This window comes from Pteropus alecto, unplaced genomic scaffold (assembly GCF_000325575.1).
Source record: "Pteropus alecto unplaced genomic scaffold, ASM32557v1 scaffold63, whole genome shotgun sequence".
Classification (NCBI taxonomy): Eukaryota; Metazoa; Chordata; class Mammalia; order Chiroptera; family Pteropodidae; genus Pteropus; species Pteropus alecto.
This window is the reverse complement of record NW_006434897.1, coordinates 8,441,598-8,463,630: the sequence shown is the minus strand read 5'-3', so window position 1 is coordinate 8,463,630 and position 22,033 is coordinate 8,441,598. Positions and strand designations below refer to the sequence as shown.

The 22,033-nt window shown below is 43.4% G+C and overlaps 1 protein-coding gene across 6 annotated transcripts in view; it reads left to right on the top strand.

The window, feature by feature from the left end:
- The window catches only part of TSPAN5 (tetraspanin 5), a 268,358-nt gene that overhangs the window by 235,656 nt on the left and 10,669 nt on the right, over positions 1-22,033 (top strand). For all 6 annotated transcript variants that reach the window (XM_015588473.2, XM_006910751.2, XM_015588472.1 and 3 more), the window contains 2 exons: positions 2,571-2,621; positions 18,937-19,083. In XM_015588473.2, the coding sequence (XP_015443959.1) occupies positions 2,571-2,621; positions 18,937-19,083 (198 nt within the window). The remainder of the gene's footprint in view (positions 1-2,570; positions 2,622-18,936; positions 19,084-22,033) is intronic.

Genomic DNA, 22,033 nt, shown 5'->3' with positions numbered 1-22,033 from the left:
GAAGAGTTTGACGTCAGTGTGTGTGAAGTCAAGTGCTCAGTGATTTCTAGGTCTGATGGGATCCTACGTGTGTACTTGTCACCTGTTACCCTCTTATGCCTAGGACCTATAAATATGAGAGAGTAACATGCTGAACTGATTTACTTTTGTACACAACTGCCCAGGTAACTTTAAGCCTTTTGGGGAGACCGGCGCCTTTGTTGTCTGGGTCGGAAACGTAAAGTGAAGTAGCACTCTGACCTGGGTGGCGGAGGGGCCAACCGTAGTATTTCTGTTGGGATATCGAAAGCAAGAAATCTTTCCAAACACTTTTCAGATCTCTAAGAGCAAACGTAGGAAAAAAGGGATCTCCAGTTTTTACCAAATCAAGGACCTGCTGAAGCTTTTCTATGAAGGGGCTCAGAACGTGTTGCATACTCTTACTGCGGTGTCAGATCATTGTTGGGAGATTCGAGAAGTTTTACTTTTAAAAACATCACCACATTTTCAGCTCACGCAATTGTTTGTTTGTGCTTGTAAGTCCCCTCTTCCCTCTGTTCCTGCTTTTCTCCCAGCCCCTGTTGGATTTATTAGCTGATGCCTACAAAGTGTCACCCCTGGGGCGAATTGCAAAGACCTTGCCAGGTGGACAGTTCTCAGATTTCTCTGAAACTGGAAAGAATGACCACCCTCAGTCTTGTTTTTTTTTTCACACTCCTCTCAGTGGACAGCTTCTCTGACATTTAACTTAATCAAGATGTTAGTAAAATAAACAGTGTATGCTGCTGCCAGCAGACTGCATCTGCTTGTCAGCCTGCCCACTCTCTTTTCACTTCGGTGTTTGGAAAGGAAATTCAGAGTTGCTATTGATAACGAAGGTGAGGAAAAAGATGAGTCCTTCCTCATGGCCAATTACACCCTAATCACATTCTAATTACTGAGCTTTTCTTAGTGAGTGGACAACGCTGTACAATGTGTCGTCAAATCTGTGACACCTTGATTATCAGACACACTATTATTTTTGGTACAAACAGGAAGAAAAACTTATGCGATAGCATCAATTTGAGACACATCCCAATTTCAGAAATGTTAAAATATAACGGGGCGGGGTTGTGGAATGTGTGTCTTAGAGCAGATGGAATACAGTGAAAACTAATTAAAAGCCGAAAGTCCCCCTGGTTACTAACATGCTCCTCCGCTCCCCGCCTTCCCCCCCGCCCCGCCACACACACACTGCACTTGAGATCCGTGGTTATGTGTGAGAGACACCTCTGCCTGGGGGCTGAGTTTGTCTTGTGTTCTTTTAACTCTGTCTCGTGTTATCTTTGTGCTCTGTGTTATACATGAAGTTATGGCACTGAGTTGAGACCAGGCTGTGTCGTGTCGTGGAAGCCCTCTCAATTACAATATAAGTCATTGACGTTTCTGAAAAACAGGAAAATCAGAAAATTTTTTTGAATCACATTGGACTTAATAAGATTCATGTTACCTTTTGAAGGACTGATAAAGAGCTTGTTGAGGGACAGTTGGGGGTTTCTGCATGCCCTCTCTGACCTGGCCCATTTATAATGGCTTGATGGTGAGAATCTCCAGCTCTTCTCAATGCATGTCCCTGGTTTTCTATTTTCTAGTGAAAGCTGGGCTTGGATTTATGGGGGCATGCACTGTTTCTTCCCCTGCACTAAAAGGCAGCATTAAACATTATCAGTGGCTTTGATTTTATTTAAGATTCTACCTACTTATTTATAATCTGAATGACTTCTAAGTACCTACATGTCACCAACCCTCTTTTTTTAATTAAATTTTTAAAAAATGTTTTAGCTTCATTGAGGTTTAATTGAAAAATAAAAGTGTAAGATATGTAAAGCATACAACGTGATGTTTCGATACAGGTTTACATGGTGAAAGTATTTAACACTTCCATCATCTCACATATTAACTTTTTTTTGGTGAAAACATTTAAGTTCTCTTAAGCAAATTTTAATTATGCAATACATTGTTATCAACTGTAGTCACCACATCATACATTAGATCCTCATGCCATATTAATCTCATAACTGAGAGTTTGAACCCTTTTTACCTGTCATCTCTGTTTCCCCACCCCTGGCAAACACTTTTCTACTCTCTGTTTCTTTCAGTTTGACTTATTTATTTTTAGATCCCACACGTAAGTGATACCATGTGGTATTTATCTTCTCTGTCTGGTTTATTTCACTTAGCCTAATGGCCTCCAGCTTTATCCATATGGTTGCAAATGGCAGGATTTCCTTCTTTTTTAAGACCGAATAATATTCCATTGTGTCTGTATGTACATATGTATATATATGTGTATATGTATGTATATACCTGACTGAATAATATTTTATTGTGTATGTATCCATTTGTATAACCATTCTTGATGCTGTAATAACTTTAATCAAGGGGATTCTGGGATGTTTTTGTTGTTGTTGTTAAAAATTGTTACTCAGATTTTAGAGAAAACTATTTCTCAGCCAGGTAAAGTAGCAAAAGAATTGATTGAAAACTTTCTAATTTGTATTAGTAAAAACATGGTGTTTACCCTTATACTTACACTGCTTTCTCTCTTTCAGTTTTTGGGAATAACATTTCTTGGAATCGGACTGTGGGCGTGGAATGAAAAAGTAAGTTGAATATCATGAAAATGCACACATTTGGATTGTTAGAGGCTGCACATTATACGATATTATCTCCTTTTCCTCTTTGAAACTACAGAGTATAAACAAACATCGTTCTTTAACAAAAGTGTTCTTGGAAGATAATGTCATATTTCAAATACTGTTTGGGAACGGAGCCTAAACTGATCGATATATCAGAATAATTGCGGAAGTAATTATACATGTGCACAACAGAGAACATGTATTGGAATTTTATCAGTTAGCCAGAGGCATGTGTTCCCATGAAACAGGTCCTCACTCTGGCAGAAGAATTTCAGTAACACTTTTAAATATCACTAAAAAACCCGTAGTGTTGTTTCTTTTTCTTTTTGTTTTAACCCATTGGAAGATTACTCAAGCCATAAAGATGATTTTTTTAGTGTGAGCATTATGTGATAAGCTGTGAGCATGTCCCATGAAGGAAGGTAGACATAATTTGGGTTTGAATATTAGATAAACTTATTAATGCTAAAGAATGTGAATACTTGTCTTCTGATTGAAAGCATTTAGGAATATTCAAAATTTATGATCAAATACAGCTTCATAAAAGGAAAAATCTGGAACTAGGGAGTAGCATATTCTAAGTAGGGCGGTTTATACTCTAAATGACACACTCTTGACACCACTGCCCTGAATCCTCCTCCCCTTTACTTCTCATCCTCACCTTTTAATTTTTTCTCTACAACTTCCCTACTGAGGCTAAGCCCTGGAATTCAAAAACAAACCCGATCTCCTTTCTTCTCCCTTCTTTGGAAGTGAAAGTGATGGCAGCATTTTATCTGTCCTGGTATTTGGCTATACACGAAAGCTTCATTATCTCCCACCTTGTGAGAGTGAGGGAGTGGATGGATTGGTTAAAATTTGTGAACTAAGAGGTTAGCTTAAATTTTCCCAGAAGACTGTTCTCTTATCTCTTTGGCATTTCACCCTTTGAGCTTGACCTCGGCCTGAAGCCAAGGTTTTCTTTGAAGTGTTATATGTATTAGGAAAGGGGAGAAAAACTAAGAAAGCCCAGCAAACAAGAGTCCCTCGAGTGCCAGTAGGAATTTCCACAACTAAAACAGCGTTCAGATAGACTGCGTCAAATAAAACTCATAGTGAACCCTGAGTTTTCTTGAAACGAACTGCCCTCTATTTATTTACAGAATGCTTCTGCAGAATGTAAAATGTTTTATGGAAGATGAACCACTTTCCAGCAATGTTATAAGGCAGGGCCGTGATTATATGAGAAGGGAGAGAAATTAAGTTCCTAAAGCAGAGATGATTTTCTCTCTGGAAACTTTTCTGTCGAATTCTGGTTTCCTTTTGGATTATGATTAGCTTTTGCTTTGATCCCCTTGTAAGCTTGGAGAGTTATATTGGTGGAATCTTAGAAATTCCACTTTTAGAAGTCCTGTAGTTGGTTCAGTGCCAAATCACGTAGCTTTTTATAACTCTAATAAGAGTCCATTTCTATCTGCTTTGAAAAAATCCTGGAAGGCATTAAATGAGCTAATTGTCTATTCTAGCAATAAACAGACAATTGGTTGTTTTGAAGGTTTTTTTCCCTCTTTTTGTGAAATATAATATCTTTTTGTTTCAACAGTTGCTCCCAGTGTCTCTTTGATAAAATCACAATTCTAAAACAGCAGCAATGTCACACAAATATCAGAATAGAGGGTGATGTCTTTGGGGATAGATGAGATAGCAGTCCCTTCTTTGTCAGAGCCACTATCAGTAAATGGACAGTTCCTCTGGAGAGTGATATAGACAAGGTCACCCAGCTACTGTGTAGCAGAACTCTGTGCACTGGGACCAAACGGAGGAGGAAGAGGGTAGAGGAGGACATGCAAGAACCCAGTTTGATGTGCACTGGCTGCAAGTAGGCCCTGGGCTTGGGTATGTAGCCTTGAATGATACTATTCCTGCCCCTGTGAAGGTTGAATTCTAGTAGGGCACTGACAATAAGCAGTTAACTAGCCAAGCATATGCATCCAGGTACAGAGTAGGGCAAGGGCTAGTTAGAGAGTGGTGGGAGGAGAGGTCTCTTTTAGATGGAGTGGTTTGGAACAGCCTCCTGAGGAGGTGGCACTGGAACAGAGACCTGGATGAAGAGGGATCTGCAGAGATCTGGGGAAACAGCATTTCCGGCAGAGGGAATAGCCAAGTGGGTGGCCCTGAGTCAGGGACTTGGTCATGGAACAGAGACCTGGATGAAGAGGGATCTGCAGAGGTCTGGGAAACAGCATTCCCGGCAGAGGGAATAGCCGAGTGTGGTGGCCCTGAGTCAGGGACTTGGTCGTTCCTAGGAACAGGAGGAAGAGGGAATAGCCAAGTGGTCGTTCCTAGGAACAGGAGGAAGGCCAGTAGAACTGGAAGGGAGAGGAGAGGACAAGGGCAAGAAGAAGTAGGAGATTTGGCAGGAGGGGCAGGCAGAAGCCTGAGCAGACAGGGTCCTGCAGAAGTTTGGATGAGAAGAAGTCACTAAGGCATTTTGACAAGAGAGTGCCCTGATCTGGCTTTTGTTTTAAGATCGCTCTGCCTGCTGTGTGGAAAAGAGCACAACTTTGGACCGAACAGACCTGAGGTCAAATACTGGCTCCTCCATTTATTATCTGTGTGACTTTGGACAACTGTGTTAACTTCTCTGAGATGCCCTTTTCTTTTTTATGCAGTGGGGATTTAAATTTAAATGAAGTGGCCCCCAAGACAGTGCCTGGTATGAAGCAGATGCGGCTCCCTCCTCTGGACACATGACCATAGCATGTCCACTCCTACATAGAGACAAGGACAAAATCTTAGCTTTGGAAGCTGCCTCAAAGTTTAGGAGAGTTCTGGGCTCTGATTCATGGACCAGAGAATTGGTTTTGTTTTGAGGTATCTTAAGGAGGGCATAATGTGCATTTAATTGCCTTGGTAACTGCAAAGGCTGTTCTTGCAAAACCCTTTGGGTTAACCCTCTGAGTTGAACCAGGCTTCTGATGGGGTGAGGTTCCAAGGTGAACCACAGCCAGCTAAAGTAGGTGGGAGGTATGCATGAATCAGTAACTCCCTGCCTCTCCTCAACGGAGAGATACGGTGCATCTTCTTGAAAGGAGGCCTAGAAGGTAAGTCTCTGAACTAGGTCACAGCTGAAAGGATCAGATTTCCTTAATACATGTTTTGATGTGGAGTACAGAAACATTGGAGGCAAAAATTATTACCCCTCATACTTAATACCAGGCTTAGTTTTAAACCCAGGGCAAATATTATTGTTGACATAATAATTAAATAATTCATTTTATCTAAATTCTACATCTACTGTGAAGATGCAGAGGATGACTGTGTCTCCAGGGAAAGCTGGTTTATGTGTAGTTTTTCAGAAATCATAGGACCTGCTGTTTTAGAAGGATTATTAACAGTGATGGAGCGTGATTGGCAATTGTACAACAGGCTTGATGGCATCCAGCCATGATCATCTCATTCATTCAGATGACATTTATTGAGCACATGGCATGAGACAGGGCTCATGCTGGACTCTGGGGATGTAATTCCTTGGGGAATTTACAGTCTAGGAAGGGTGTGCATATATATATATAAAAAATACTTACATAATGCATAAAATACAGTATTGCAACAAATGCTAATTTGGAGTGTATGTAAGTTAAACAATTCCTATGGTAAAGGACTCAACTGCTTCCATCCCTTTGGGTCACTCTTACTCTTAAAAAGACCTACCTTCCTTCCACCAAAATAGAACCATGTCCTAAGAGTTTTCACTCACTGATTGTGGCTCTTTCCTATTGGATCCCACAGAATAAGCCCCACACGTTAGCCCTTGAGGTAATCAGGATGGAGTCCTGGTTCCTTCTGAGTTTCTCAGCTAAACATCTGCTTCTCATTGGGTGGAGCCCCTTCAGCATTTTGGTCATGCTTTCTGACCCTCGACAGGTGCTTTAGGGGACAAAGAGGGTATGGCTGAATTATGTCCCTTCTCTTCTCATCTCCTGTCATTGCAGCTTGAGGTCACGCTGTTGATTACTGAGACTTCAAGTTGGTCTCAGATCCAGCTTGGTTTACCCTATCCAGAGTCAAATGTAGGATTCCACATTTTCCCAGTCATCATCCAGCACATTCCCTGTTCCACTCAGCTTGGTTTTAGCTGTACATTTTGATCAACCCTCTCTCTTGGTTCTGTCTGCTGCTCAGGCTTTCCTTTTGTTCCTTGCCCCAGTGCCACCTACTGATTCAGTAGGTCCAGGTGGACACTGGAATGCTTTGTTTTCATAAGCCTCCTAAATCGTTCTGATTGCAGTCAAGTTTAGTCATCACTGATCAAAGCCACTGATATGTTGAGCATGCCAAGGACAGAGCCCAATGACTTGTCACTAGACATTTCCTTTGGGGTTGACACTCATTCACTTATATGTGCCCTCGGTGTCATCATTCAGGCAGTTTCTAATCCATCTGCTTGTCATTACATTAGACTGTTTTTCTGCATCTTGTCTTTGTAGATAGACCATATTCTTCACGTTAGCTCTGATTATCCTCAGACTTAGGAACCTGTTCCTTTCTTACTGAACGCATCTGGGTCACGGAGCACATCATTTTCTCATCCCGGTGCTCAGAAACCCTTATCAGTAAAGACTGAGGGGTGGTTTATCATTTCTCCCTTCTAGAAATGCTTTCCTTACTTGGCTTCTGAGGTATCACACACTCCTGGTTTTCCTGCTTCACAAGCAGTGCCTTCTCACACTCCTTTGGTAATTCCAGCTTACCTCTCCGACCTCTAAATTTTGGAGCGCCCTAGCGAAGCCCTAGGACCTCTTCTCTCTCTTCACTCATGCTCTACAGAGATGTCATTGGAGCGTGGGGCTTTCATCGCCATCTAACACTGATGACTTCCAAATTTAGATCTTTGCTCCAGACCTGATCTGAACTCCAGACTTGTATAGCCAGTAGCCTACCCAACATCTCCACTTAAATGCCCAGTGGGCTTCTGAAACTTAGCAATCCAAAATAACACTTCCGACCCCCCCTGCCCTTCCTTTCCAAACCTGCCCTTCCCAATTGCAATAAACCGCAACTCTGTGCTTCCGCTTGCTCTGGTGTTCTTGACACCCATCTTTGCTCTCATACCACATTCAGTCTATCCGCAAACACGGCCAGCTCTGCTCTGAAACTGTATTGAGAATATACTTTACACTGTTATATCCTGGTCTAAGTTGCTACCACATCTTGCTTGCATTAGTGCAGAACCCTTCAGTTATTTTTCTGCCTCTGCTCTTGAGCCCCCACTGCCATCCAGGCCCATCCCCACACAGCAGCCAGAGTGATACTTGCAAACGAAGGACGGATCTGTCACTCCTCTGCTTCAAACCCTCCAATGAGGTGCCCTCCCTGTGCCCTCCCCTGCCACACTCGAGCCCCTACTCATCCTCTTGCTCTTCCTCCGAAATCTCAAACATGACTCACCAGCCTAGGGCCGTCGCACTTGCTCTTTAACACCTGGTCTTCTGTCCCCCGCAGCTCCACTTTGTCACTCTGCTTTCTGATCTCTGCTCGGATGTCACTTTTGTCCATCATAGGCCTTTCCGGCTTGTTTAAAGTAGCCACTCTCACCCCACCCCAGCCCATTTTCTCCTCTTTTCTGTGCTTCTCTCATTGTGTTCTCATAGAACTTATCACTTATGAGCTGACAAGGTCATAACAAGCTCATTGCTCTCCCCGCTCACAAAAAAGTCAACCCAGCCCTGTGATGGCCGGGACTTGTTTACTGCCACACTCCAGGACCTAGAACAATAACTGGTACACAGTAGGTATTCAGAAAATATTGCTTACGAAAGAATGAATGAGCAAGTGAATGATGAAAGCATCCTTTTTAACCCTGGCTATTTTGTGGCTTGTATCATTCAGTTAAAGAAGTCAGTAGTCACCTCAGATCCCTAGTAAGCACACTACATTAACAGCATAAAAGGAAGTAGTATTGCATGTGGTTTCTGATGTCTGATTTGATAGTGGTACAGTGTTAGAAGTAGCAAATCCATTAATTTGGGATGTCAGGAAAGAAAATTTATTTATGCCATTTATTTCTGTCACAAAAATGGGAACCTACATGACTGTCTCATTTTGAGACAAAATTAGGGGTACCTATCCTTTTTCATTTTGTCCCATATTTATGCTTATTACTTTGCTTTTATGTGGGGGCGAGAGGCAGAGTGATATATCTCTAACAATCAGAGTGAAGTGCTGCCAGCAGAGTTGTTGAGGGTGGGGCCGAGGGGAGACTAAGCTTTTTGGAGCAGGACGAGTGCCCTTCACTGATCTTCAGTGTGAGGTTGAGATTCTCTTGCTCCTCCTGCTCCCCGCCCCGTCCCCCGCCCCCTGCCCCAACCCAGCACCAGCCTACCAGTGGAGGGTGTAATCCGCTGGAGGGTGTACACCCCAGCCTGGCTTTCTGGCCTAAAAACTCCTTGAGGGCAAAGGAGCCTGTCTTCACCCTTTTAGGCTCAGTTCTAGCATCAGCCCCCCACACCGTGGATGCCCAAACGATGTTTGTGACTAAATGAATATGAATATGCAGAAGAACTTCATACATTGTGGAAGACCACACAGGAAAAACAGCTCTTCCCGAAGGGGTTTCGTTTTCACTTCGGTGATCTCTGCCTCCTTTGGGTTAAACTGTTAGAGAAGGACGACCTGCTGTTTCAGAGGTGGGGAAACAGGCTCAGAGAGGCCACATTGGAAATCGGCCTTCTCCCCCAGTTCCCTCTGCAGTCCTCCCTAGTCTTCCATTGCACTCACCCGGCTGGACTCTGTAAGGAGCAGCCTGCAAGGAAAGAGTTGGTGTGCAGTCCTGACCCCACTAGGGCAATGGGAATTGGAAGAGCTCCAGCCCCTATTGCTTTTCTCCTTGCCTTTCTTGCTGACCAGTATGTGTGATTCTTTTGCCTCTAGGCTTTGCCCCTGATTGTAACCATAAGTCCCACTTCAGAAACTTCCAGTTGCTTCCTGTCACAATCATACAGTAGACTCACCTGGAAAAACTTTCCCAGTCTTCCTAGGAAGAAAAATGAGAGACAGTGAGATTCAGGGATTCAGGCAATTCATAGCAGTAGCTGTCAAGTTTCCATAACTCAGGGTGGGGGGCTGCGGAAGGTGGAAGCGGGTACCCACATAACTTGGACAGAAAAATGCACGCCTTGGCTTTGAAACTGCTTTAAGGAGACATTTCTGAGATGCTGAAAATACTTCTTCGAAGACTTCAGTTTATTGATTGAAATTTGTCTATCTCTCTCTCATCCTCAGTTATCCAAGTAATCCCTTCAAGTTCTCTGTTGTAGCTGGAAATCTGAAAACCACACAGCCCTTGCTCAGTACGTGGCAAACCAGCATGTGGTCTGACATGCCAGTGTGTTCGACAAACACATAAAATATATTGAAAATTAATATTTCTCTTTTTATATGTCCTTCTAAACTTTATTCACCATTTTCTCAGGAATGAAAATTCAGGTGGGTCAGAATTTATTGCTTTTGTTGTTCACTCTCAGATACCTCAGTCCTGCTCTCGTTTAGAGGTTCATAAGTCCAGGCCCAGTTCTTACAAAGGCCTGGATAAATAACAACACCGCCAAACCTAACTTTGTGTTAAACGGTCTCTCTCGCCCAGCTCCATCTGCCTTGGTTCCCTGAAGAGAGGATGGAGTGAGGCCTTTGCTCCCTGCTTCCTCCCGTCACCCCTCCCCCACTCACCACGTGCTCCTCTGCCCACTTCCTGCTGGTGCCAAGCTGGGGGTAGGGCTTTGCCATCTGGGCCTGGCAGATGGTGAAGGGGGTGATGTCTTGGTCTTTTTGAAGCTTCCCTGCTGAGTCCCTCTGCCTAGTGGTTCCCTTGAGCTTGGTGGACATCACTGCTCAGACCTGGCCATCTTGCTCAGCCAAGTGCTCCTCTGAATGCCGCCATCTCAGGTCGCTAATCACCCCCAGCTGCCTCTCCCATGCCGCCCTCATGTTTCCTCCTGGAATCACTCATTAGGGTGAGGCCAGTCCCACCAGGACAGCCCTCTCCTGCCCCGGAGCCCTCCTCTCTCCCTAGAGTTCCAGGGCAGGCAGGTGTTACCCCTCAAGGCCACCAGCTCCTTTCTGGCCGGACTCAGCCCCAAATCACTGTCTCAGAGCTCCCCCAGTGGTCCCCTTAAAACTCCTCAGTAGGTTTAAGTAAAAAGGAAGCTGCTCCCCCAGTTGGGCAGTGGCGTCGCGCAGCACAGAGAAATCTCAATTCCCTCACTCAGTCCTGCCTTCGGCCACTTTTTATTCACGGGCTTTCTTGCTGAGGGTGCGAGAGAGAAGTGCTCTCTGCCTGTGCCTGGGGCGATGTGTGTAGGGAGGGGAAGGTCTTGTCTCCATTTCACTCTGTTTTTCAGTTAGTGATCAGTCGGAGGTAAGAATATCATTCGAACATCACGTTACATATTTTTCTTAACATTTTAGGAACAGGCATGTGATGTAGTGTGGAAAATAATCCTCTTGCCCATTGCTGCTGCCGCTTTTTAGACAGTAGCGCGTGGTTAAAACCCTGCTCTGGGCTCAGGTGAGCTGGCCTCAAATCCCTGCTCTGCCTCTTTCTTACCTGGGTGACCTGGAACGTTACTCCATCTCTGGGTCTGTTTTCTGTCATCAATAATAGTCCTACCTCCTAGGTTTCTTGTGAGGGTGAAATAATCCAGTTCGCCCAGTGCTGGCCGAGCACCAATATCCAGTAGTGTAGCTCTTATGTCACTTTTGTTCCCATTCTCAGTGTCACCTGCCTGGGTCACTACGGAGCCTACCTGCTGCTTCTGTATTATCTACTTGCTGCCCAAGGAGCGACCTTTCTAAATGCACAAATGACCTGGGCTTTCACTTTAGTTTTGGGGATACCATGATCAGAGCCTCTATCTCATATTCTGGTTCGAACTTTATACTTAGGGATGTCCCTGGGTATGTCTCCTGTCTTCTGAACATGCAACTGAAAATATCTGAAGAGTGGCTAGGAACATGCTAGATTTCCAAAAAGTGACATTTTTGCATGTGGATGTGTTTCCATGTCCAGAGAGGCAGTCACTCACACCAGGATGGTGACAGTGGTGTCCCAATCTGTGAGTGGTACCAGTGATGGGACTTGGTATAGCTGGCCTCCCCAGCAGCTGCTTAATTGCAGGCTTTATGGAGATCTGTGGGATGATTGTCCTTCCTCTTCTGTTCCTCCCAAAGACAGGTTGTGGCCACTTTTTATCAGCAAGAAAGGATTGCTTTTAGTCTCACTGGTTACTTTTTTGAGTAAAAGGGAGAGATCAAAAAAGGGAGAGAGTAAAAGAGAAAAAGGGAGATCATGTGCCTTTAAAGCGACTGGTCTTCCTGACCATGCATCTCTGTGCCAGGCCTTGAGTTATGCTGGCCCCGCCCCCTCGCATCCCCCCGGATGGCTCAGGCCCTAGTGGGCACCCTTCTCTCTGAGGTCCAAGCCTTCTCTCTGGACTCCGCAGCAGTTATGGATGTTTGGTGGTTTGCAGAGAGGCTTTGCCCTGTAACATTCTTTGAAGATCTTTGATGAATTTTTAAGCAGCACGTTTCTCCGTGGTCCCAGCTTGGTCTTCTCGTGGATAATATCAAAAACCCCATCTCCAACTCCAGGACCACCTCTCTGAGTAGCTCATTTTCTTTAAAATGTCCTGTCTTGTCATCCTTTCTCGAGTAGGGAAATGCTTCTCTCCCTCTAGGAAAATTATTACCAGTGTCACCTCAGTGGGGTCTGGTTTAAGGAAGGGTGGGTGAATCAGGACTCGGTCTCATAAACCTCAGAAAGGTCCATCTGGCCTGGCTTTGAGTGTGCATTCCATATGTCTGTCTCTGTTTCTCATCCGGCAGTCGGAAGGAATGTGCTTGTATATGCCAAAGCAGAAGAGTCCCAGACCTTAGGGGCTTATTAATGCTACTTTTGCATTTCTTTTCTGTGTAGGTTGAGAGAGCAGGAACTGAAGCTTGCCAGGTGGCACACACAGGACGCTCTGTGCTGGTGGTGGAAAAAAAAAACCACAGACACTCCTGAGGTTTATTGGTTTGAAGCCCTTCTGGAGTTTCGTTTGCCGTTTCGTCTGTGCACATGTGTAGAAACCTCTTCCAAGAAGAAATAGTTATACTCAGCACATGTTCCTTTATTGCAGAACCACGGGGTGGGGTGAGGGAGAGCTGCTTAAATTCCAGAGATAATTGAATGAGGTGCTGATGAAGAGTTGGAGGTCTGTGGGAAGGCGGACTGATTTTTCACATTCTTCCTAGAACATACAATGTTCATCAAACTGTTGAACGAGCATTGAACGAGGAGAGCTTAACAGGGAAGTCACATGGTTCAGGGACCAGGTGGTCATTCAGGAGCAGTGAATCTTTGGTGACCAGCCTGCCCAGTCAGCTCCTTGGCAGCGGAGGTGTCCTTGCCCCTGGTTCAGGTGCCACCATCGTGGTGACACGGCTGCTTGCTGCCTGCTCACTGTGCTCACCACTGTTGACTGACTTCTTGCTCCTTTTTTCTCCATTTCTTTGTGCTCTTAGTTTCCACCTACTCTTGGCTTCTGCCTTCTCTCGGCTTTTGCTTACTCGTGGATTCTGCCTTCTGCCTTTATTCTGGGTGTCTTTTAAGTGACTTCCATTTCCTGAAGAAAGATGATCTGATTGGCAAGTCAGTTACTGCCACCTCCATTAGGCATGATCATTGGGCGTGGCTGGGATTTTTCTTAGAAGGGGGTCAAGAAGGACAGTGCCACAGCAAAATAGATTCCTTTCTAGTGCAGTTGGCTTAGATGCTCCTCTGCGCTTCTATAGCAACTAATATCGTCCTTTTGGTCTAATGTAATGATTATGATCATGACGATGACGATAAACTTTCATTGAATTCTTATGTGCCAAGCACTTAGCAGCGTTTGGATTTACTTGGATTATTTCCTTCATCCTCATTATAACCTTAAGACATAGGGTACCATTTCGCTGTTGTGGAAATTGAGTCTTAGGCAGGTTTGGTAACTTGCCCAAGGTCACACAGGTAGTAAGTAGTGGAACGGGGATTCAGGATGAGGTGTCTGTGTCATAATGCCTTGTCTCTCTGCCCTGCATCTAGCCCTGTCCAGGCTATTCTCTTTCTGTGTTTCAGGATTCCAGGGGAAATTGTAGGTGAGCCAGGTGGGCTTGAGTACCGTACCAGGATGTTTTGTACAGGATGCAATACTCTCTGCCACATTCCAGAGCAAGCTTGTCTAAGTGGCTAGAATCCCTTTTATCATAATGGATGCACATTCACACATTTGTTTGTTGGCTCTCTAAACTTGTTATAACGATATGGCCTTACACATGTTCCATTAATGTGTCTTATTTCTCTTTAGACACGTATTGGTCTCCTTGCTAAGGTCTGAGAGATACTAGATAATGGAAATCTCTATTTTCACTGGAGGAGATCACTCTTAAAGGCTCCAAATTGATATGCCAAAAGTCAGTTGTCCCAAAAAGCCAATTTGTGGGATGGCTAATTTGCTGAATGTATTTGTTTCTTTCAACATTTAAAATTGACTGGTATTCATTTTGTCTTTATAGCAGCACTTTATGTTATGGTCAATTTGTTTTTGCCTCTGCTGCCTGCTGCAGCAACAGCTATAGACTTAGATGACTAAGGGACATAAGAATATACGTATAGGAACGTATAGGATGGATATGAAGAATTCTTATAAATGTTCACTTATACCAGTTTTCATTAATGTAATAATAATATATTCATTGAGAATATAAGAAATCCTCTTATATCCTCAAGTCCATGGTGTTTAAATGTATTTTTCTTGTGTCCTGCAGTTTTGGTCTCTGGCTCTCTCATTCTTTCTCTTTCTCAGCTATTACTGTTCAGAATTCCACTTTTACGTCAGCCAAAACAAATGGTGAAAGGAATAAGTACATGTGGCTAATTGCTCTGCTTCTCATCCATTTATCCTCACTCTAGTTAGATTCAGCTGTGTAGGAAGATATTGTCTGACTTTCCCTTTTTTTTTATCCTTGACATCTTTCAGTCACAGGACTTTGCCTGCAGTATTCACGTGGAGAAGGATAAGAACTTACTACTGGGATACAAATGTCAGCTCTGTGTGTGCACGTCTCTCAGAAGCAGCAGTTCTGGGTACAAAAGAGTAGCCAGATGACATTTTGCATTTTTAAAAATAGTTTGAATTCTGATAAGTTGGCATCTAAATCCAAGGACAAGTTGGCATCTAAATCTAACATTCAAGTTTACATGGAGAATTGGAGCTCACATCATGTATTATTTGTCAGTGACATAGATAAGGCACTTAAAAGTTCCATCCAGGACTCGTTTCATTAATGATGCCGAATTGATAGTGAGTCAACATGAAGAAAAACTGTTTACACTGGCTTAATGGTTATGGTCACTGGAAATATCAGCCAGATGACTGAAAGGACCATATCAAATCCAATACTTGCCTCTACTCCTTGCCTGCTCCCCACCCCACCCCCAACACTTTTCTAGCATGAAGTGTGAGCTCCAGTTTTGGTCATACGTGTGTGTGCGCATATGTGTGCATGCGTGTGTACATTTAATGTGTGCACTAAAAGTGTAGTTTATTCAGAGCTGCTGTTGTGTTGTGCAGAGCTCCCCAGGTGCAAATGCAGACCCAAATAGAACCTGCCTGAGCAATCAAGGTGGGTATATTCGAAGGATCCTAGAGTGATTCAGAGCTCATGGTCAGGCCAAGGATTATTATTATACTGTTAGGATTTTTCCTCCCTACCCTAGTTCTTCGTTTTCTCTTACGTGCTGGCTTCCCCTTTCTCACTGCAGACCGACTTTCTCCACGTGGTGAGAAACATACCACACATAGCTCCAGAGTTTGACATGTTACCCCTTCGGCCACAAGAGATGCCTGTTCTAAATCCTCGTGTCCGAGGAAGGAAATTTAGGCTTCAAACTCACTGGGACGGTGGGGTCATGTGAGAATCGGCAGGTCTCAGGGGCTCGTGGAGTGGATTTAGGGGGAAGGAATCCTTACGAGAAGGGGAAAGTACGGTTCCCCGAAGAGGGCGGTGCCCACAGGTTCCCAGAAGACAAGGTATCTGCCGGTATTGTTCTTGCACATTCCTGAGGATTTACCACAAATCTGAATGTCTATTTTAAATTACTTGTCAGACTTAACTGTAATCTTAGATTTTTTTTTTTTTTTCCTTCCTGCTTCTTGTCAGCTAGATGCTTTACTTATAATTATTCTTCAGCAGGCATGTTCTAGCACTTCTTACTCATTTGTCAGATGGAGCTTAACAAAATTACAAAGTCCAATGAGAGACCCCATGTTTAAGACAACAGAAGGCTGAACCGTCCACTCCCTTTCATTTTTGTAACCCAGAAACTTCATTGCCAGGATTCTCTTCAGCCCCTCCTTAGTCTCTCTGTGTGGTCAGAAACAGAAAGATTGCCCTTTAGCGAATAGTTGGAAGTATTGCACAGGTGAAAGAGTAAAGTTTTGTTTTGTTTTTTTATCATCTCCCAAGGGCACTGTGCATTGACTTCCACACTTTGTGTGTTAAGATTCGAGTTAGTTTTCAACTGATAACTACTCGAATCTATTCTGGATCCATTAAAAATAAAGTTCTTGGTATTCCCATGCTTTGCAGAATGTCATTTTCCACAGAATCTGTCTCCAACCTTGTCTTTTGCTGGAAGTTAGGATTAAATGAGTAGAACCTGATGTCCAGCTAGGCTCCCAAATGATTGATGTTTCCGTGGAAACAGTTGACAGCCTCAAAATTAAGGCTGGCCCTGCAGGCTGGGGAAAGTAAAAGTATGAAAATGAGTTTGTCTTAGAAGCAAAACCCAGATGAAACCCAGAGACGACAAATGATCCCGGAGTTTACTGCCAGCTGGCATTGTCCTTCTTCGCCTTTTAGCGGGGAGCATCTTGGCGTTTCAGACACAGGTGTGTGTGTCGGCTTGCTTGCCTGCTTGCTTTGCCGGAGTTGCCCGGATGGCTGTCCCTGTGATTCACAGAGCTCTTTGTGTAGAGCCATGGGTCATAGTAGAGTGTTTGGGAACAATCTGATCTTTGCTCAGACTCGAGTGTGAATCACAAATAAAAAGCCCATTAAAAATGGATGAAATCATAGAATGGCCTTAAAGTTGGAAGGAAGCTAAAGGTCTGTCAGTCCCAATTTCCCATCCAGGTGGGGAACCCCTCCTGGAGCACTGCTGACAGAGTGGTTCGCAGCGTGGCCTCCCCACCAGGGGAAGCCATGTTTCTTGGGTAGCCTCTCTGAGGGTTGCCGGACCCCTTCTGGTGTTAGAAAGGCCTCTTTGTGATGGAACTGATGTCTCTTCCACCTTCGCTGCCTCTTCTTTTTGGTGCCAAGTAAATTGAGTCTTGGTCTCCCACAATTAAGTTAACTTTAAAATTTTAAATATTATATTGTTCTATGTTCCCCTGACTAAACAGGTCCCAAACGTTAACTCTTAACACCTGTGTTTAAAGACATTCTAAAGGGAGAGGTTCATTTCCTTCCAATACTGGATCCTCACCACTGTTGCTTAGATTTTGTCTGACTTCTCCGGCAATTTTTTCTCAGCATCATTTGTGTAGGTGGCAAATTGGTTACAGTATTTCTGTTTTCCTTTCTCTCCCTGGAGCATTCATACTTCAGAGCTCGGAAATCTAAGAAACATTAAATTGGATCAAACCATTGGTCTGTGCAGCCTGGTGAAGGGTGTGGTTGCCTTTTGTGATGTCACCCCAGAAGTTAGTGAATACACCCTACATTCCTAAGTGCTGTCATAATCTCTCAACCCTTCATCTGTGATTTATTTAAACCCCTGGCCTTTTTCATAAGGTTTAAGTTATACATTTCAAGAGTCCTTAATTCCTCATACGTGTTCTACGTTAATATCCTATTACTGGTCTTGAAGTGATGCTCCCCCCACCTCAAAGAAACAACAACCTAACAAATGTTCCTACTACCTTAAAATGGGCTAAAACTTAAAACTAAAGTCAGGTGTTGATTAGTGCTGACCGGGAAGAGCTTCTGCTTTGTAGGGATAGAGTATTGAAGTAGAAGTTCTGTTCTGCTTCCAAAAAATTAATAGCTTTGTAACCTTCAGCAAGTCACTAAACCTCTCTGGGTTCCATTTTTGTTCAAGTATAAAATCAGATGAATACTTTGTTTTTCTAGGTTATTAGGAATGCTACAAAAATAAAGTATTTAATAAGACTTTACAGCAAACTATACCATGATACTCTGGGGGTACTTTGAAAGTTCAAAAAAATTTAATAAGAAAATAAAATATTGATGATACTGGGTATTTAAGACTTACATGCATTCACAGTTTCAAAATAACAGTAGCTGGCCTTATAGGCATGAATAGTAAATGTGTACCTTGTGTTTTAGAGGGAGAAAAATCTCATAATTTCTCACATAGTTTTGGGTATATTTGATGTGCTATACTTTGGGGAGAAGGGGTTTCAGTGAAGAATTGTTTGTGGAGAAATGAAATTACTCTGGGTAGGAGGAGCAAAGGGTTGAAAGCCAGAGAGTAACTTTTGATTTGTAAATCACTTAAATCTTGATTCCTAAAAAAAGGTGGTAAGAAAATGCCTGTAATTAATAACTCTGTGTGGGACACCACCTGCACAGACCACCTGAGTGGGCTCTGGGGAGCTGAGCCTGACAGGGTCTCCTATGAAGCTCAAGGGCAGATCCTGAGGTGCAGTTTTCCCCTGGAAAACTCTTTGGGGCTTATGGCTGGGCCTGGCTTCTGTGTTAGCACTAAGATTCCCAGTTTCCTGAGAAATGCCAAGGGCTTGAAGCAGGCACTTGTCTGACAACTGCGTGGCCCTGGGATTTAAGGATGAGCCCTCTTCCCGGGTGTTTGGAAGTGTTTTTCTTACACACCTGTTTTTAGTCAAGACCACTTGAATTTGGGGACATAAAAAGCAAAAGTTACATCCACATCTTCTCCATACAGGCGCTGATGACAGTTTCTTGGTACGTTTCTTTGCTTTATATAGTTTTACTAAAGATAGGAACCTATCTAGACTTGGAAAGAACGTAGTTTTTTCCTTTTTCTTTCTTTTTTTTTTTTTTTACGGTGTCTCAGAAATTAATCACACATAATAATGAGAAGACTGCTGAAGTTTTTCTTTGCGGGGTGGGGGGCGCCGGGGCGGGGGGCGCGGGAAACAATCGCAATAATCTTTTCGTGCTGGAAAACTGACCCTGCATCCGGTGCTCTGTTGTGTGTTCTTTCCGCCCCCAGGGAGTTCTGTCCAATATCTCCTCTATCACCGATCTCGGCGGCTTCGACCCGGTCTGGCTCTTCCTTGTGGTGGGAGGAGTGATGTTCATTTTGGGATTCGCAGGGTGCATTGGAGCTCTACGGGAAAACACTTTCCTTCTGAAGTTTGTAAGTATCACACTCTACTCTCAGCATGAAGCCAAACTTGCCCATATCAGAAGGACAACCTATCTTTAGGCAAGAGTGAGCTGTACCAAAAGCACTGCAAAAATATGGCCTGGGTAATGCTTTTCTCTTAGGAGAGCTCTCTAGGCCCTCCAGCCCTCCCCACCCCCATGCTTCCTTAATAATATATGTGTCACCCCCATATGTTGTCCATAGAGATTTTGTAAACGTATATCATGATTTTGCTTTCCAATCCTTAAAATACTTTTAGGTGGTTCTATGTATATGTATAATTTCTTTTAAGTGATTTTTGCCTCCTCTTTTAAGCACATAGACAGTAGAAAGTTGTTCAGGTCGTTGGTTTAGGGAAATCAGACATAAGCATGGTGGCTGTGGCCTGTCCAGATTAAATCTGTTAAGCAGTAGATTTTGGTGAATATGGAGAAACGGTAAAGAGCAGAATCCTCCTTGTATGACCAGCGTAATTTTTAGATCCCCCACAGGGTGTTTGATGTGATCACTGCCAGCATGAATATTTTTGGAGGAGGAGGCTTACCAGGGAGTAGATAAGTATTAAAGTAAAAGTGTTGAGTCAAAAGTGAGATTCTTTTCTTTGGAGATTCCTTCCAAAAGAGAGCCAACTGGCCTATGTACGTGTACATGTCTGTATCTGAAATAGGATTGCTGGGTGTAGCCAAGGGTCAGCCCAGTGTGCCTGTCAGTATGGATTTTGGCATTCTGGTGGCATCTGTATACAACAGCATCCACTACCCTTTCCAAACCCAGAAAGGATTAAAAACAAACAAACAAACAAACAAAAACACCTTCCTCTGCTGAGGGAAGATGGTCGGATTTCTGGAGAACATTATTAGTTTAATATCACCCTTTACTGACACAACATCATCGAGAGCATAGACCAGAACTAGTCCCAAGAGCCATGCAGAATGTGATTCTCTTCCCTATCACTTTGACCATATCATCTTTTGGCCTCTTTTCTTGAACGTCCCTAAGAAGAGCAGACTCACACTGTCCACTCACTGTCCACCCAAGGTGGCCCATTTTGAATTTAAGCAGCTCTGGCTCAGCCAAGGTCCTGGAGGGTGCTTAACCTGAAGGTTCATATGACTCATGCTAATAGAAAAAACTGAGGGATACTTGGTCCTGTGTACAATTTAATGAACAGTTGGATCTCTGTCCTATATATAAATAGGTCTCTGATGGGAATAGCTAATTTCCCAAGACTCCATTTGTGTGTGTGTGTGTGTGTGTGTGTGTGTGTGTGTGTGTGTGTCTGTGTGTGTGTGTTATATAAATAGGTCTCTGATGGGAATAGCTAATTTCCCAAGACTCCATTTGTGTGTGTGTGTGTGTGTGTGTGTGTGTGTGTGTGTGTGTGTGTCTGTCTGTCTGTCTGTCTGTCTGTCTGTCTTTCTCTGTCTCTGTGTGTCTGTCTGTCTGTCTCTGTCTCTGTGTGTCTGTTTCTCTCTCTCTCTCTCTCTCTGTCCTTCATTCCTCACTCAGTCGAAGAGCCCCCAGGAGAATTTTGTCCCTGATTGCAACTTGCCAACCTTCAGTCTTCTTGGCACGAAGTACTTCTAAATGCTTGAGCTCACCCCATTCAGCTTTTCTGTAGCCATTTTGGGCCTCAGATTGTACTTACTGGTTGCCACCATTTTATCAGTTTTAGCCTTCATGCCCCCAAATGTGGGATCCCCTTTAATATGATTTACTTGAATATAGTTTAGTTTATAAAGGTAGTCTTGTTAGCATAGTTTATTATTTTTGTAGTTGAAGATACCTGAGTTAACTGAATAGACAGAACTATGGACTTTTTCTCTAAATCAGCACCTTTATATATAAAGTCTCATGTTAGAAATGAGAAAAGTATTGTTTCTGGGCTTATTTAAGTCTTGGAGAATATTTTAAATGGTCCCTCTCTCTATTTAATACAAGCAATAAAAAGTGCCCTAAAACTTTCTTTGAGTAGGAGCTATGAAATAAGTAGGAAGTAATGTCAGCATGACTCCAAACAGCTTCAACGATCTGGTGCCATAAGGCCAGGAGAACTGCTGAGAGAAAATCCAAGAGCTATGCCGTGAAATAGCAATGGAGCTTCGGTGTTGACTGAGGCCCTAGAACGAAGCCTGCGAGTTTGTCACTGCCCGTTGGAAATGGGGAAATTAGCTCACAGGGCCTGGACATGCAGGTTTCTGCCAAATATTTGGTAGGAACTTAATTTGGACTCAAATTTTGATATGCGTATTGTGTAACACGAGAAAATTTACCAAGGTAACTGGAAAATGCACTTTCCTAGTGTTTATGAGGTGAGAACAAAAATCTAATGAAAAACTTTGCTTGACTTCTCTCGGTGTTTTGCGTGTACGCGCATATGAGCTAGCTATGATTTTTGTGATAACTGTCATAATTCCATGTACAGAAGTGGTACTTAATAAAGGAAGGGGAGTTGTTTTACGCTATAGAATAGGCACTGAGTAAAATTAATACAAATTTTTCAACTCTCTTTCTAGATTAAGGAAAGCTTATTTTGAAATTTGGTACCACTGATGATAATTAACAACTCTTTAGATTCTATTTCTAGTGAACTCATCAAGAACAGATAACCAGGAGCTCTGTGGAACCTGAGGGGCTGGGCTGGAGGATCTAGAACTGGGTCCTAGACTTTGCCAGGCACTTAATTTCTTCCTTCCACCCTACTGCTCATGTCTACTCTCCCAGAACAGCACCTGGCACCCAGGATAAACACTGTCAGATATACTGACATCTAATATGAAATGGCCCCACCCCACTGTCCTCTCCTCTACCCACCCCAAAATCGCATAAGACCGTAAGCTTTTTGGTCTTTTTTTAATTGTATTAAATAACTGTGTAGTTTCCTTTGTACCCTTTCCTTAATACAGTTTTCTCCTGGTTGGCTGCTTGATGTCTGCTTTCT